Source organism: Apteryx rowi, unplaced genomic scaffold (genome assembly GCF_003343035.1).
Source record: "Apteryx rowi isolate R43461 unplaced genomic scaffold, aptRow1 scaffold_169, whole genome shotgun sequence".
Taxonomy (NCBI): Eukaryota; Metazoa; Chordata; class Aves; order Apterygiformes; family Apterygidae; genus Apteryx; species Apteryx rowi.
In genome coordinates, this window is record NW_020447963.1 from 455,040 (window position 1) to 473,454 (window position 18,415).

Here is an 18,415-nt window from a genome sequence, read left to right on the forward strand (position 1 = left end):
CTGACAAGCAAAACTACTTTTACCAGTCTATCATTCTCAGACTAGAAATATTAAGTTTACATTTTTTGTGCAACTTTAGCTACTTTAAAAACTACTTATTCTAAGACTCAACAACAGCAAACAAATTTATACTTACCATCAATGAGTTCTTCCTTTAATTTCGTTAACTCCTTTCTCATTTCATCTAAAATATCCTATGGTGTCAGAGTGCAAGTAATAAATTAGTTTTGCAACATCTAGTTTTCATCTAAGAGAAATCCAAAATTACTCCAACTTTTAAATAACTTTTAACCCTTCTGAAATTTATAACCCACTCTATCTTCAAAATTAATCCTCAAGATCTAAAACATCCTTACTGCAGGCACAATTTAAAAAAGATAAATATCCTGTAGAAGTCCTATAAATTGATTCCTGCAGTATTTATTACAGGCGAAGAGACATACTTAAGTTAGAATATCGCACTAATGCAATTGTTAAATACAGAGGACAGAGCCACACAGACAAGTAAGTGGAATTTGACCTAATGAAAATGACCAAGTTAAATGCTATCACACACATACTGTTTTCTACAGCCTTTCCTATCACTGATTTGGTATTTTAGATAATTATTTTCTAAAAATGTATTTAAAATCAGAGTGGGGAAAAGTACTGTCTGTTCCTGAAAAGTACACTGTCACATCCTAGCACAATTGCAATCAGTGAAAGCAATAAACTCAGCCAGAAGATTGCACTCTTGATAAAGACATTTAGCTTTTTTAGCTTTTCAGTTCAATTGCTATTAGAACATTAATGTGCAGGTTATCTACTCTACTATTAGATTTCCACACACACCCTTTTTTTTTTTGGTAAGAGCATCTGTGAAAGCTTAAGCGTCCTCTCCCAAATTATATTCCTGCTTGACAGAGCAGGAACAGATGCGATGCTCCCCTCAGAGCACAGACATGCAAGAAGTCCCTGTGAAACACACCAACCATGAACTTGCGGCATGTCACATACTTCACAGCAGCTGCCCGTTTTGTCCTAAGACAAGACCATCCACACAGAGGGCTAGACTCAGCTTGCTGGAAACTTGGAACTGCCAAGTTTTGTGTGCTTATAGGAGCTACGCAGACTTCAATTCAAAAGGACCACAAACAACATAGTAAAATCATCCAAACAGGCATCTGCGAGCTGTAGCATCACTACCAAAAAACCTTCCAAGATCACAAAAAGTGAGGAGTACCTGCTGTATCTCCTCAATAGATACTAGAATCGCACACTCAGGGTCTGAGCTGGCAGGCAAAGCCCAGGTCTGCAGGTTAGCTGCTCAACCCCAGCAAGCACTATGCTTTCTTGCAGAATTCAAGTACTTGCCCAGTTTTTAAATAGGCAAAGGGTATTGTAGAGACTTTGGAAGTCAGTGGAAAAGATACAGTTCATCCAATGAGCAAGAATACACTGCATTATCTATGTTGATATTCTCTGCAATAAAGTAACTGGGACATTGAAATGGCCAAATGTATGCCCAAAACAGTATGTAGAAGCCAAATATATCTTTCTGCGTAACAGCACAAATCAAAGAATGCACTGAGTGTGTGCAGGCCTTTTTCCCCTCTGAAAGGAATAGAGACAGGAAAATAGAGAACTGGATTACTTTGCAGAGCATTCAAAAATTGTCAGGGCAATAATCAGGAATAGTTTTTCTGACCCAGAAAGAATATATGTAGTAAACCATCAGAAACAGTTATTGTAATGAGACAAAACACAAGTATCAGTGATATCAGTATTGCTTTTGGCTGTAATACTTTCTTGGTGCAAGTTTCCCTCTCATTTCCTGAGCACCCTAAATATTAGTAGAGGCGGTATGAAGCATGATAGGAAGCAAAAATATCCCACAGTATTATCTGAGATGGAGAACATAAGAACACCTTACACAAACGTTCTGGGATCAACACCATCTCAATGTCCCAGGTATCAACTACTCTCAAAAGCACACCTTGAGAGACTAAAATCACCTAGATTCAGCATCAAGATCCTATCAGAGCCTCACCAAAGGCAGACTTTTTAGTAGCCTGGGAGAGAACAATGAATTATATCCATTTGCTAATGAGAGGCTCCTTCCCTTCTCACAAAGAAGGTCAGGTTCCTAAATATCAGTGATGCTGTTAACTGAAATCTCCTGCCTCGATACAAGTGACAGGAGATCTGTTCCTGAGCCTGTTGGCACACAGATTATGGCACACTTGCCAACTGCCAGTCATGTATAGGTAATTGTTACCAAAAAAAAAAAAGTTCCAAAGCATCCTGTAACATTTTTTTCTACTCTAACAGGAGAAGGCTTCCTAATTCACAAAAATCTCTACCGATAGCCAGGGTCATCTCCAGAAAAGGTGGCATCACCAGATGCTGTTTTGCCACCAAACTCATGACCGCAAGTGTCCAAGTCTGATATAAAAAAATAGTGATTCTTATTCTGCTCAAACTGTTCTGTTGGATATTTATTTGTTTTGGGAGAGAAGGAAAGGCTTTCCAAACGAAATAATTTCCCAAATCATTTCATGGTACCATCTTTTGCATGTTGTGTAATACAAAAGCAGGAACAAGCATCTGGGAGAAAGTAATAGGGCAGTGTAGGCAGAATACAGTTACAGCTCCTAAGAATATTGAAATAACTTTGAGGAAAAATTACTAATAACTACTAAATAATGATCTAAATTTAGAACTAGTTAATAAAACAGTTCAAAACTCGTATTTAACAGCTACAAGTCCTAATGCCCAGGTTTTCTATTCAAAGTATATATGTACCTGCTTCAATCTGTCATAATCTAGACCTTCTGACTGTACTCCGTTGGCACTGGGTTGCCCCGTTGGTGTAGATTTTGGTCTGCAGTACAAAAACAAATCAATGAATTACTGGTCACTTGTTATTACAGCACACACAGACTTCTCCAAACTTGCTACTATTCATCAAAACTATATTAAAGAATCAGAATGATAATAAAAAAACTGAAAAAAAAATCAGTCAGATCCCAAATACCACACAGAATGGAAACCAACAACCAAGAACATTTTCCACACATGTAAAATATTAATTACCATGAGTTATTAGTTCAAAACAAGAACTATTCAGCTAGCAGACATATTTCAGTCAGTGGTTTCTACTATTTTTCATAAAGTTCACAGAAAACTAAACTCCTTCAAATGTCAAATATTTTCCCTCTTAAACTACTTGCTCATTTTAAAAGAGGTTCTCTCAAAGAATCACTCCCTCTGACTAATGACTACACTCATCCTGCAACTAAAAAGAATGCTGAAGAATCATCCTGGGAGATTTTCAAAATTTGACAGGACAAGACTAAGTAACCCTCCCTAACTCCTGCTTTGAGACGGAGGTTGGAATAGACTGCCCCCAGAGGTCCCTTCCAATGCAAATTATTCCATGAATTGTTTCCTAAACCTACTGAAAGCATAAATACTGTAACAATAGAAAGATTTATAGGTAACACTTGAGTGGAAGTTCTACTGTTTTGGACCACGTAGTGTCCAATGTTCTGGTTACGGAATACTCTAAGACACCTAAGATGTGCTTACGAATAGGTTGTCTTGTATTTCTTAAAAACTTCCCAGAATAAGCAGGTTTTCAACCTTCTCGTTTCTCTTTTCTGACCTTTGCTATTTATTTAATGCATAACTCTGTCTCATATATTTACTGCACTTCCACAGAGCCTTACATATGCACCGCTATAAGCACAGAGAGAAGCTAAACACTAACAACAGGAAGGCAAAAACGCAGGGAAGGATGGGCGGTGTGGAACAACGAGTAAAAGGGGATAGTAAGTTATATGAAAAATATTTTGGAGAATGAAACTCTTGAGAGCATCCATGCCAGTTACGTGGCACCTACGTTAGTTATGCATCTAACTTACAAAACTCCATGCACATTGGAGCCTTGAAGATAACTGCGAGGTAACAACATACCTCATACTGCAAGCTCTGCAGGCCCTGAAATAAAGTTGGTTCACAGAGGCCTTCAAATACATCATATCATTTCAAAGGGCTCTAAGAGGAGGCTGACACTCATAAGGATTTGTCTGATCACCTGGTTCTAAGTCTTTACGCTTATCCACCATAGTTCAAATATCCACACTGTGTTCTTAATTACTTTGCATATCTTGCCTAACATTCTCTCTCGATGTTTCAACAAAATGTTAAAACAACAAAAAAATTGTTTATAAAATTGCTGACAGTTAATTTCAAGATGAATTCCTCTTACATAAGAATTTCTAACTGAGAAACTAAATTTTGGCCAGGCTTTTTGTTTAGTGATGCCACACGCAGGAACAAAGAAGTAGGACCCAGTTTATTCTACTGCTACCCTACCCTTCCTTAAAGTTAACGTACCGCAATAATTCTAACATAGGGGAAACACTGCATTTTTTCTAGATTTTTTTTACCTTAGGTGTGCAATCTTACTTATTAAGATGGGAGGTGACCAGGAACGGGAAAAGGGTAAATCAGCTGGAAAGGCACAGCTCTGCAGTTTATGTTCTGTCATATATATATCTCATAAAACTGTTTTTGTTCAGAATAAAGCAGAATATGTGAGGGACATGGTTAAGTCTATCACTTGAATTTTTCCGTTTATTTAGATATTTTCAATTTAGCTAACCCGAGCTGTGTTTTCACTCACAAGAATAATGACCCCCCCCTTTTTAAAAAAAACAAGAACCACTATCTTCAGATTTAATCCATCTTTCCTTACGAGATAGCAGTTCATCCATGAAGAAACTAAGATTTGTCTGATTCAGCTAGTACTGAACAAATAGTGTAATGAGCCTCATACTTGATTGTCCTGAAGGAGTTTATAAATTGACGGAACTATTTTCTTATTTTCTAACTGAGGGGAAAAAACACCTGAAATGTGCATCCCCTTTCCTGTTGAGAGTCACATTAAACTGTCTTTTTGATACTACAAAAAAAATTTCTTAGGTTTGTACTCTCAGGCAGCTACTTCTACCTATTTCTCAGTGTGAAAAATGTTATTAAGAAACAGCATGGGACACAAAATTTGCATATTTTTCCACCCAACCTGCACAGGCCACGTTTGTCTCACTTGAAAGCCTGCAGCATTCTAATACACATTTACAGCTACCAAGTAATTCTGGTGACAAAACATTTTAATTGATACGCCTGAATCCAGTCCTCTTTTTTAAAAGGCAAGAACTCCAGTGTAGGTGGTAGAAGCCATTCTTTTTAATATCTCACAATTATTTCTGGGCACAGACAAGTTAATTCTGCAAGTCTAGCTGCAGCAATTTCGGAAAAACTGCCAGCAGTTAAGTATGCAAAACAGAGTCAGCCGACAGGAACGTATAATTGAGCCTTTGCTGCTGGACTTTGCATCAGAGCAGGCAGGTGCRGGAGCATCCTGTATTCTAGCAGCTCTGTTACTCGCATGGGATCAGAAGGACAGTGCTGCTACAGCTGGTTAGACAAGCTAAATACAAGTTCTGAAAGTGACATTTCTAACATTATTTGACCTGAAACACACTGAAATGAAATATATGATCCATTGATTTTAAGACAGAACATGAAATATTGAATAGCTTCATAGTGGAAGCAGCTGGAAAATAGAGTTCACCTTGTAACCCACAGAAGAACTATAGTATGCGCTCATGCTATGAAGACAAACCACAATTTGGGATCCTCTGTAAAAACCTTTAGATACTGATCTACTAAGTTCTAGTACTAAGTTTCTTATGAAAGAATTCTTTGCTCAAAAACGTATCAAGCTGTGATCTTCAACAATTACTGCTTCATCAAATATCTGATATTAAAAAATGCTGTTTGCAGTTCTCACCTTAAAGTATAAACACTGACTTCTTTCCAAGCAAAGCAGCAAGAGGTTTTCCAGAGTCTCCATACACAGTTTCATTCTGATCTCTTCCATTAACTATCACTTTGGTCCCATATACCACAGCATTATGGCATTTACCCAACGTGACTGAAAAAAAGGGATCGATCTCCCAAATGTGATTGCTAACAAGTTATAAGAGGAACCAACTATATGCTGTAATGGAAGAACTCAAACAAGTATATACTTACATGTCTTAATAAAAGAACTTACATTTTAAAGAACTGATCCCTACAAACAACCTACTTCTTGCTTCTTTTGTTTCAGATCTTTAAAATAAGAAGACAGCACTGCCAATCATATGCTATACTCTCCACCAGTATAATTATCTGTCAAAGTTCAATAGGAAAGCCTCTTTATGAACTCTCCCACTTGGTCTTAAGAACGTATTCAACTTTTTCTTTCAGAAATGTCTTGCAAGAAATGCTTCTTTCAGCCAAATCCAAAACACCATAATTTGCAGAGGGGGCAATGTCTTATCTCAGTCAAATCTAGCTTTCTCCCCTCCTAAATTGTCCTTTTTTCCTTTTTCAGTTTGCTCAGAAAAAAGATTAAAGGTGACTGCAGTTGCCATTAAAGAGATTAGCTATTGAAAAAACAGCCAGTAAAACAACCCAGCCGTTAGGGGTCCTGAGATGGCTACAGAGCTCTCCCATGTGGTTTTTCATAGCATTGCCTACTAGGACAGTAAGGCAACGTTGATACTCCCATAAAGAGCTTAAATCAAACATGCAATATAAAGATTTTATTCGTGCCAACATGCAAAATACACCACCCAAGATAAGTAGCTAATAGGGGAACTTTTTATACAAAAGAATAAGTAGTCACCACAGTGAGTGCTTTGATGAAAAATAAAGCTGGAATTTGAAAGCCCTTTTAAAACCTGAAGGCTTTGAATGTCAGTATTTTATGACTACTGCTACAGAGTGAAACTGAAACCTGCAGCTTAAAATACAGTGTTAATCCTGAATTTGCAAATTTGTCCAACAAAAACATTAATTTTTGTGTTTAACAAGTCCTTTTTTTTTTCTTTTGCATGTTTAAGTCAGGCAAAATCTACTTGTTATCTTGTGGCAAAAGTGAAAACTCAGCTGGACAGATAATTGCTATTCCTATGTGTCTAAACTTACACCTTCGAAGGACTGCTTCTCAAGACACTGCAGATAGTTCAGTAAATCCTGGCAGATCCAAGGGGAATTTGTACCTTTGCAGGTGGTGATTATCAAAAATCCAGTATTTAATATCAATTCAAAGCTGGTTCTTTAACCATCTCAGTTTGCCAGTGGAACCATATGCTCTTAACCGTTCCAAAAACGGGCTCAACTGGACAAATAAAATGTTATGAGGAACCTGATCATCTGTGTGTGGTGATTACTAATCCATGTAGAAAAAGTCCAACCCTGAACTGGTCAAAATGGTTATTACAAAGTCTCAAATTCCAACAGGATGATACCTGTTTAATGAATCATAGAACCTGTTTTCAGAAACAATCAGATTTTTCCATGGAGATTCCCGTCTATGAAGGGGAGGAAACACTACCTTAACAAGCTACAATAGAGCTTAATTATATTCAGTTTTAGAACCTTAAATACATTAGTTTCACTAATTCTGTTCCAAGAGTTTTATTAGTGAGCCTATCAGGAAATACTAAAAGCAAGGAGCTCAAGTCTTTTAAAGTCTATGCTGTACAAGAAAGATCTTTTAAATAGGACAGTAGTTATCTTAAAATATTTTTTGAACTTCATTCTGAACAACACATCCTTTATTGTGTCCTTGTCTGGAAGCTCTAAAGAGTTCTGCTTACTTGCTTACATGCTTTTCTACAGCATGCTTTGTTTAATTCCTGTAAGTGACTCACATCCTCTCTGCACAGGTCAGAGGCAGGTTCTCCAGGCTTAGCAGATGAAAGATCTCCTCTGACTGATGAATAATGAGCAAGTCTCAATGTCTGCACCTTTTAGAAAATCTTTTTTAAACACACCTCAGTAACCTCTGAATTTACCTAGTTGAAACAGTATCAGTGAAGAAGTATGTTTAAGAGGAATCATGGGTGCAGAGACAGACAGAACCAAGACTTAAGGACAACCTAGATGCCACAAAGGAGTCTGATAAGCAAAGCTGCCCATTATTTATCCCTTCATTTTTCCTTCTATATCCAAAGGGCCAATTCAGTGAATATGAAATCTGAAGCTCACTTTAGGATTCCCCGTATAAATTATTTCTGTGAGAAGTTTTCCCTCAATGCCATGTATTAATACCTTGATCTGCCTGAAAACAAGAGACTGCTGTTAAAGCATGTAAGATCTACTTGGGGGAGGAGGTAGAGAAGGAGGGGAAGGAAAAACAAAAAAGAAAAAAAAATTCAAGTCAAGACTGGCAAAGCAGTATTTTCCTAAAAACTTTGTGACACTGACAATATTGCAGAGAGGACATGACCACCGATGTCACTAGGTTTTTGATGGGGTGGGGGGGAGTGGGAAGCAGTCAGAATCCAAGCTAGAGAAATTTTAAGCTATTGACCTGGTTATTTTTGAAAGTAAGACAAGGATATCAATAGGCTGATGGTGTTCAGTGCTACATTTTAAGACTGAAAGACCTCAACAACCACCACAACCACAAGTAATGCCACTTGCAGAATGGTTTTCTTCTTCTCTAATCAAACCTCACATAGCTGTTTCGAAAATGCCAGAATTTTAATGAAAAATCAGTTACTTCAAACAAAATATTCTCTTTTTTTTTTGTCTTTCAAGAAATTAGATAACTTTTTCAGATTATCACAGGTCAGAATCCCTTAAACTCTGTACGCAGAATATACAGGAACTCTAAAATGAGCCACAAGCCTTCTCCTTAATATAAACGGTAATTAAATATACCTCAAAATGAAAAAAACTGATAAAGCAGCCATTTTGCTCCTTTGTATTATCTACTGAAATTCTGGCTGGCAAGTTACACCTCTTGCACTGCACTAACCAATCTTTGGTGTAATGTTTCTATACTTCTTTAGGATGGACTTCTTTGGATTGGTTGGAAAACTGTCACAGAATCAAGTTTCACCAAGATGGCTTAAATATCTACAAATACATTCTGTAATTAGCATAGTAATACAATGGAGAAGAGACTTCTAAATTTAGAGAAATACGTATTGAGAGAATTAAATCCTGCTGTAGCCAAAAATACACAACAATTATTTAAGTTATACACAAACAATTGTTAAGGAATCTTTTTGCTTTGTACTTTTAGTATCAAAATTTCATTTATTAGTCCCCTTCAAAAAACAAAAATTCATTCTTAATAAAATCTGCCAAAAACAGTTTCACAACAGCACTTAAAAGAACAAAGTTAAAATTTTGCTTTTACAACTGTTTAGATAATTTTGCTATTTTAGGCCAATATCTTTAGCAGCATGAGGAACAGCAGCAAACATTTGGCAAAGAAAGTTAATAGTACTAAAGGGAGTACCTGGAGATAACAGGTGATTTGCTTCCATTCACTGTATTTGTTCTTTCCCAAGGCTTTCTCGTTAGTTCTGTCAAACATAACAAAAAGATTAAAACCTTTCCTTTTCTATTCATTGTATAATTACGTGAGGAAACTTCAAGTAGCTGGGAACTTAAGTCAGCTATTTTTTCACTACCTTGCATTAGGCTCTTTCATAGTAAACCACCTCTTGTAGTGTTCATCTTATTTTTAGTCATGCAATCATTTATGTTGTGATAGCATCTAAAAGTCTCAGGTTTTCATAAATGCCATTCTATTCTTAAACCAGCCGGGAAAAGGTCTGCCTATACCTTAGGTATTTTATTCCTTCAGTTGTGAACTACAGAATTCTGAAACCAGAGAGTCAACTTCAAATAGCGGGGGATATGTTTTTAAGCTGTTAAAGAATTACGTAAAAATAATTTGATGTCAATTTTCATGAAGCAACAGTAGGGACGACATGACTTCACACAACTAAAATATTTTTCAGCAACAAAACATTTGTCTTCCAAAGTTCTTTCCCCTAAAAGATGCTTCTAAAGCTGCCAAATATCTCTTCCCCTTTCAAAACAATACAGACTAAAGACTAACGGTAAATAGCATTTGGATCCAAGAGATTCTAGTTTACCTGCTACAGCATGATACTAGACAAAATTTTACCATGTGTCTCGTCTCTTCTGCTTAGTTAGCTTATAATCTGAAGGGCAAGCACTGTAGAAGGCAACTTTGGGGCCTAGCTTACACAGATAAGTTTAATTTGTATTCAAATTTAAAAATAAATCCAAACCTACCTTTATACAATGTTCATGCCTCACTTTCCATTGTGGAGCATGTTTTCAGTTCTGCTTAGAATCTCCTCCAAGCTCTGACTCAGAATCCTGAGTTTATTACAGCAATCTAAAGTAGTGAAAGCTAGCTTTATTGTGCACCTCTGTCTGTCTGCTAAAGGTAGACATAAATCATTGCCAAAACAGGGCAAACAATTCAGTTAAGGACTGTAGGTTTTGTGTTCTTGCATGGTGAATGAATTTTTTCCTCTTGTGGTCTCTCCTAGCCCTTCCTCATGACATACCTATCGCCACAAAGTTTTCATTCCTTACGGGTCAAATTTTCATTCCTTACAACCTGCACAAGTTAAAATATTCTTTTTATACTGCAAATTGTTATTGTTACTCACTTTTCCCCTCAGGACTTACTTTATTTATGAGTGATCTTATTTGCTTTTATTTCTGTGTTTTGGTTTTGTTCCCTTTTTATTGCCCAACTCTGAGCTGGGTAAGCTGAGAGGCAGAAATGTTCTTCCAGACCCTCACAGTAACCAGGAAGTTCTATGACATGCAGCAAGATACCGAGATGAACCTGTGAATTCCAGGAGTTTACTAGTATGGCCTATGACCCAGCCAATTTCATGTTGCCAGTGCTAGTAACAGGTCTCAGCTTTATTACAGTAATTAGCTACACCAGGCTTCAGAACTTTTCCAGCCTTGGAGGGTTTTTTTAGCATGATTTTAGCTGTACCTGCAAAATTATTTAAGAAATTATTGCTATCGCTGCAACTTACTCAGGGATCCCATGACTATCATCTAGCTGAAACAGCAAAATCACACAAGAGTTAGGTGTCTGTTGCCTATCCTATGGTTTTGAGTATTACCTAACATGTTTTAACTTAGATTTTACTTAGCTTTATACAACTATGTATTTCTTTCCCTAAAAGGAATATACATTATACAGAGAAGGACTAATAAGTCATAAGTAATCATGGTGTAACTCTCTCTGTAAGCCAACAGGGCAGGAAAAGAGTGCAGCCCCTTAACAGAGTTGAAATACGTAAAAATAAGCCTAAGCAGACCCCAAGCCCAAGAAGGAAGAAATGCCCCCCATCGACATCATACTCCTCCTAGCAAAGAACTTGGAACACTGATGACTCACCATAATAGTACATAGGAAGGGTAAGAGCAACACCAAAGTAGAGGTACACACTAGCAAGTTTGCATAAAACAATTTAAATTATATTACTAATGAGAATTAGCCTTAATTACACAAAGTGGACTAAGTGTAATAGACTGTAACTGAGCAAAAAGTAACTGTTTAATATTTTAGCAGCTTGATCAAAATAAAACGATTAGGCAAATAAGGGAATTTACTGTTTATAAGGTGTGTTCTTTTTGTTGCCAAAATTGTGCCCATAACACTAGAAGTGCTGTCATGACAGATCCACCATCCAGATTGCTCAGCATACTTTGGACACAACCAACCACCAGAAGCCTAACCACAGAAGTAACCCTATGCAACAGCCTCTGAAAAACAGCATAGTTTGCAGCTAATCACTTCTCATTCAAATATACAGAATTCAAAAGAGAATGCCACTCCACCAAAATATCAAACAGTGCTGAGAAAGGATTCATCTTCATTTCAGTGTTTTTATATATCAGATTCACTATCTGAATCCTAACAATTCCATTATTCCTCACTTGTTAAGTTCTGACCACTACATTTTGACCAGTCCTTCTCAAGTCTCTAGAAAGTCAAACGGAAAAAACACTTTTCTTCCTTATATGTATTACCTCTTATTAAATTCCTACTTTGACAGCAACCTGGCTAGGCCTTTCCATTCCTGGTCTGTCATCACCTCAGACAACTGGTTCCTCCAAAAGGTAACTTGTAACACCATCAAGTTTGCCACTACAACATTTTCATCCCTTCATCCACTCCCAGCTCTGCTGCTCAACCCCTTTTCCAAAGGGGCCTCTCCCAAGAGTAATCTACGTTGGTAGCATGACAAGCGAATGGGGACAGACAGATGACAAAGTCCTCACATTCAGGTTTATGACAGCAACAATGTATCTATCATTCTAATAGGCAGATTAATTTCTCTCTAAAAACTCAGGATTCTTACATCCGAGTATCTCATGGAAAGTTTCTGCATTTCATGCGTCTGGTATCATTAGTCTCTTCACAGTATCAGTTTCTTCTAGGTCCCTTATATAATAGCATGGTGCTTCAGAAAAAGACCACCTGCTTATCATACATGCTGCATTACATTGCTGCAAGGATTTTTAACATTTCAGCACAGGCCAGGTGAAAATATGTCAAATATTCCTCTAAAACATCTTAAAACATGTTCCAATGATGCTGCACAGCATTACTAGAGCATTTTACATCAACAAGAAACAAACTATAAGCTCTCCTCTGTTAGGAGACGGCCAATCTCTGGGTGAACTTGACATTAGAAAAAGTTCAAAGAGGCTTCTTATCATGACGACTGATTAAAGGAACCATTTCACTTTGATTGTTCCTGCTTTCCCATTTTTGGCCTACGTTATTAGGACAGGTGTTCCAAAAGCAGTCATTTCCTCGAGGTGAACATCTCTGTGGTTATGAAACCAAGCAAACTCAGAAGATAATGTAAACCAAGTTTTCCATCTTTTTTAAGCCATTTATTGCCTTGCAGTCTAGTTTCTTTAGAATACCTACTGTATCTCAATGGTAGCAGTTTTTCCATTATTTCCAACAAGACACATTGAGCTCCTATCTCTCTTTTTCATACAGTAGCCTGTGGACTGGAAATTTCATGGCACATCCTCAACCTCATACAAAAGTATGCACACAGGGTGAGGTAGCCAGGGAAGCTAAGGCTGTAAGGAAGGCACTACTAAAGATGAGGAAAAAAGTCTCTTACTCAAGTCCTTGTAATACAAGCATTTACTGCATGAATATACATACTGATAATTGCATCTTCACCAACTACAGAGCTGGTGATATGTAAGCTTTCCTTACCAACTGCAAAGAAACGTCTGTTACAGTCATATATCAGCAGAAGAACTATGCTTGAAGAATTTCTACTCCATATACTTATAAACTGAAACAGACGCTTGTATTTGAGTAAACTTTACTGAAGTACCTGCAAACGATAGCCTTGTATGTCAGCCCTGAAGGAAAACAAACTACTGTCCCAACTCATGTCCTGTAATGACTGAAAGACAACTTGTTTGCACATTCCCTGCCAATCACTTTCTGTGCATTAGCCCCACAGGTTCAACACAGGAGGTCCCCATACTATTACTATACCAATACTACGCTAGTATTCTAGTGGGAGTTCTTTTATCTGCTTTCTTCTGAGACACTTCTGAGCCAGGAACCATTGGAAAGCAAAATGCCAGGTTGTAATTACGTGATAAGAGCCAAACCCCAAAAATTCAGCACAGCTGACTGAGATTCATCATCAGATTTCAGCATTAATATAAAGGGATTTAAAGAGTCACACAGTTCAGAAACATATGCTACTTACCAGGTGTGCTTGTTGAAGAAACCTTAGAAGTTGAAGACTCTGATTCTTCCTGATTAAAAGGGAGGAAGGGAGAAAAGGGGAGAGAGGAAAAAACAAAAAAAAATAATGTATCATTTGCACCATTAGAATCATTTGCATGAGCTACTATTGAATAATTTGAAACAGATAATTTGTCAACTCACAGTTTTATCTTCTTTCTGCTCTGGTTCTGTTGATCCCTTTTCAGCAATTCTTCTCCTATAAGCAGAGGAAAAAAAAGTTACCAAGATCATGGCCTTAAGATGGAAAGCTGCTGTTCAGTGTAATTAAAGATATACTCAGCTCAATATCTGGATAATAGAAAATTAGTATTAAAAAGTGTAAAAAAAAAATTAGTGTTAAAATACACTTCCAAGGACAAAGCCCCTATTGTATCCTCTACTGCTGCACCAAGGCTTGCACAGAAGTACTCAATTATACTTTAGTGAAAATGGCTACTGATAAAACATTATCAACTTCCCAAAGCAACCACATGAGAAAGCAGATGTTTAGCTGATCTTTAGCCAGCTGCAAACAGATGCCAAAAACCATACCTCTATGACAACCATGCTGGCTATAACACAGAAATAGCTACTTACCTCCTGGCCAGCAGGGCACTCATTTCTTCCATTAATCCACTGCCTCCCAAGGGAAGCGGCCCATTTCCACGGCCACTGTCTGTTTTAGATGAAGCAGAGCTTCCACCTCCACTTGAACTGGAGGAGTCTTCACCCTTTGTAATACACAAAACAACAGTATATATGCAAATAAATTTATAACTGGCTTAAAGAAACTAGTTCACATATTAGGAAGGAAAAAAAATTATGTAAAGAATGTGGTGGGCTAGTAGTACAGTACATCCTATAATGCTTTAATAATGAATTATGTCTATGCAAAATGTCTTTTATACTGCTGTTTATCTTAAATAAAAAATTACAACCAGTTCAGGGGCACAGAATTTACAAATATGAATCAGAAAGGAAAAAAACAGCTGCATTTACCCGTGACACTTTCCTAAGTTTGGCTCCAGCAAGTGCAGCAGCTAGTCCAGTTAAAGGGCGATTTTCTTCAGACATAAATCCCACTGAAAATCCGGAGGCAGGGAGGGGTGGGGCAGGAGGTGGAAGAGGAACAGGAGGAACTTGGCTAGGAAGTGGAGGAGGTGGTGGTGGTGGCGGCGGCCCTGAGGGTGGAAGTGGAGGTGGTGGTGGTGGGCCAGGAGGAGGTGGGACTGCTACTGAAGACTGAGCTGGGCCAGGGGGCAGTGGGGGTGGGGGAGGAGGTGCAGGTGGTCCTTGGACAACACCTAATGTCAAAGAGAAAAAAAAAACAGACTACATTAATTATTTAGAATAAAAAGATCTCATTATTTCCATTTAAATACTGGCTCTTTTTTTTCAGTGTATGAGAAGTTTACTAGTATTAATGTTTGCCTTTTTATATGCAAGAAAACACTGCAGTTTTCAGCATGGGAGAACATTCTTACTAAAAGTGTTCCACCACACACTAGGAGAGAACAGGCAATTGCAGAGATATTTGAATACAATAACCCTCCCGTCAGGTTCTGTGCTGCAACCAAGAAGGTGGTTACACAGAGGAACAGGCAAAGCTTTTAGGAAGTGTCACGTAAAGTTTGAGTATCATAGCGCATAGGAAAAAACTATTAGTCAAAACTTCGCGGAACAGAAGAGACTTCTCATTGTAAAACGAGCATTTAAAACAACAGCCAAACATTTGAACCCTTGAAATGTTTGAGTTCCAACGTCAATTTCTAAGCTTGTGTATATTAAAAAAAAAAAAAAAAAAAAAAAGAGAGAGTCATCTGGAAACATTTCAGGAATCGATTTCAATAATCAAACACAAACATTAATTAGTGAGTTAGAAGACTGACATATTTAAGCTAACAGGGACAAGCTCTTCCAGCCTTTGATTTATGATTCCTTTAATTCTTTAAATTCACATTAACATGCAATATAAAGCATTTTTTGAAGAAAGAGTATTCTGATTACTGCAGCTTAGAAGTGTTTATATGATAGCAACAGTTTAAGAAATCGTGACTAAAAAACATCCCCACATATCCTTCCCCCACCCACCTGTGATTACAGATCAGCTTTAAGCTACTAAGAGTGGTGAGAAACCACCTGAAGCTCTCTCTAAAGGTCTGGACTTCACACACACGTCTTCCTGGTTTGCTACAATGCTAATGCCACTGTGTAAAGGTAAAAGCATTTTAAACTCTCTAGTGGTCATTCGGCATCCACGTGCATACTCCTGTTCCATAATAAAAATGAGGTCACTCACCCTGTTTCCACCCAGAGCAGCTCACACCTCAAAGCACCAGAAGAGCGTATACACAGGATCTGCTCTGCATGGCTTGTGCACTATGAATTCATATTCTACCTTATCCCCTACTAACCCTCTGCAAGCCCATACCCTCAGCAGAGCTAGTTCATGCTTACATACAAGGAGCTAAAACTACTAAAATCAATATAAAACAGATGATTCAGATTAGCAGACATGAACATCCCTGTAAAATACATCTATATAACACTGGTAGAGTGTCCATCAGGACTGCCATCTGTTTAACCAAACTTTTTTCCAAAACGTTTTTAACTTAACTGGTAGAATACCACAGGAAGACCCGGTCTTAAATATGTGTGCATATATCCATACACTGAAATATAAGCATTATCCAGAAAGAAATGCTGTAGTAGTTTCATACTGCTTTCTAAATTTTTAAACTACATGAGTACCAAAGTCATTCAGGTTATTCCTCACTAAGGTCATTCACACGTCCAAAGCTGCATATATGTTCTTCCACTTCTGCTGCCATTAGGAAACCATTGATGCTGCCTATTAATACAACGTTCCAAACAAATTAACAGGGCAAGATTTATCAAGCATGTATCTGACAAGCTCTGGTCTTGATAAATGAGAACTTAATAAACGAGAATTTTATTTATGACGGATTGCCATGAAAACCAACTCCTCTCCAGGGAGCTTTAAGTTTCCCTTACCATAGTTTCCAAACTGTATTTCGTTGTGGTATTAAGATCACTGCAACTTTTGAAGCATTTTATTAATTCTTCAGGGGCAGTTAAGGGGTTTGATACAAATTGGTTTTGACTGCATTCCTGATTAGTGAATTAGTAGCAATAACAGAAAGCCTTACCCTGCTGGGTCGTAGGTTCAATCGGCTGAGAGGCTGCCTGCAAGACTGGCTCAGAAGCAGAGGAGTCTCCCAGCACAGAGTTTAGAGAGTTCTCAACAGAGGCAGGGGTAGCTGCAGAGGGAGAAGGGAGAACACTAGGCTTGGATGAGGGAGTCGAGGCATTAGGGGAGTTTGGAGAAGGAGAAGCTTGAGGTCCAGAGAGTGAGAGAGGTGGAAAGGAAGGCAGTGGGGGAGGAGGGGGGGGTGGAGGCGGAGTTGGACCTGAGGTAGAAGGCGAAGGAACTGGATGAGTCACGCTTTCAGGAAGCCCATTTGGAGCAGTAGGAGACGCAGGCATTTGGGGCACTGGATTCGAAGCCGACACTGGGAGGACAGGTCTTGGACCAGTAGCTTTGCCTGGTGGACTGCTTATCATTACTGGAGGAGATGGGGGAAGGGGCGCAAAACTGGGTGCAGACCAGGCAACAGGCTTCGTATTGGGGGGCAAAGTTGCTGGGGCATTCACAGGAGAAGGGGGCCGAGAACTTTTGTTCAGCTGACGAGGAACTGTAGCATAATGGGGAAGAACAGGGTGGAAAGCTGAGCCTAAAGATGTAGCAAAACGTGATGCAGAGTGCCTTAGAGGCGGTGTAGGGGGAGTGGAAGTCGGTGGTGCAGAAGTCACTACAGCATACTCCGGTGTGGCCTCTGCCATTGGTGCTGAGACTGCTTTTGCATATGATGGAGGAGGTGCTGAAGGAGGCTGGCAACTGGAGTATTCAGGAAGTGGAGTGCTATACGGGGAGCTGTCGAAAGATGGAGCTGGACAGAAGATGGAAAGCAGCAGCAAAGGCAGGATAAAAAAAGGAGAAAGAGAAAAAGGGAGCTAATGAAGCAACAAAACCAGCATTCAAACAAAATGTATAAATGTAGACTACAGTTAGTACCAGAGGATTAGGCACAAGTGAAAATACTGTTAGGAAAGTTTTACATATTATCAACAGCTGCTTTTAATTTCACCAACTATTTTTGTGCCAACAATTGAATTTACAAGTATGTTCTGGAATAAGTTTTTTTCCAATCCCATCTATGAGATTGATTAGACAGAGGGTTGATTAATCAGTCCTTTATCAGCTTTTATCTTCTTGTTTGGTTGCAAATTGCAAGCAAGTGTAGTGATCTTAACATTTGTTTCAGTTCTACTAATAAAACTCGTAACATAGGCAGCAAGTAAATATCAACTTTCTCTTCCCCAGAAAAAGCTCCATCACAAACTGGAAAGTACGTGGAATAAAACCCTCAGCAAAATCCTTCTCTCTAAAGTGCCTGATCTTACATAGCATACCCCAACTTCTACCACATGCTGACTTCTTTTGTGCATTGAGTTTGTTACTAAAGAACAAACAGGAAGTGCTTGACTAACGTTTCATTATATTATGAAAGTGAGAAAGCTCTTGCTTATCTCTGGATGCACCTTATATACAAATACATTTGACTGAAACGTTACTACCAACAAATTAAGCAAGACTTGATACAAAAGGCATTCCTCTTGCTATGAATTTGCCTTATGTAGCTACATACCCTTTAC

The 18,415-nt window shown here is 38.2% G+C and overlaps 1 protein-coding gene across 4 annotated transcripts in view; it reads right to left on the minus strand.

The window, feature by feature from the left end:
- Positions 1-18,415, minus strand: part of ENAH (ENAH, actin regulator) — a 53,482-nt gene that overhangs the window by 4,213 nt on the left and 30,854 nt on the right. For 2 of the 4 annotated variants that reach the window (XM_026060455.1, XM_026060458.1), the window contains 9 exons: positions 16,849-17,649; positions 14,678-14,982; positions 14,276-14,409; positions 13,841-13,895; positions 13,659-13,707; positions 9,353-9,419; positions 7,347-7,409; positions 2,785-2,863; positions 137-194 (listed from right to left, as the gene is read on the minus strand). In XM_026060455.1, coding sequence (XP_025916240.1) covers positions 137-194; positions 2,785-2,863; positions 7,347-7,409; positions 9,353-9,419; positions 13,659-13,707; positions 13,841-13,895; positions 14,276-14,409; positions 14,678-14,982; positions 16,849-17,649 — 1,611 coding nt within the window. The remainder of the gene's footprint in view (positions 1-136; positions 195-2,784; positions 2,864-7,346; positions 7,410-9,352; positions 9,420-13,658; positions 13,708-13,840; positions 13,896-14,275; positions 14,410-14,677; positions 14,983-16,848; positions 17,650-18,415) is intronic. The other 2 variants (XM_026060457.1, XM_026060456.1) reach the window with 1 other exon arrangement.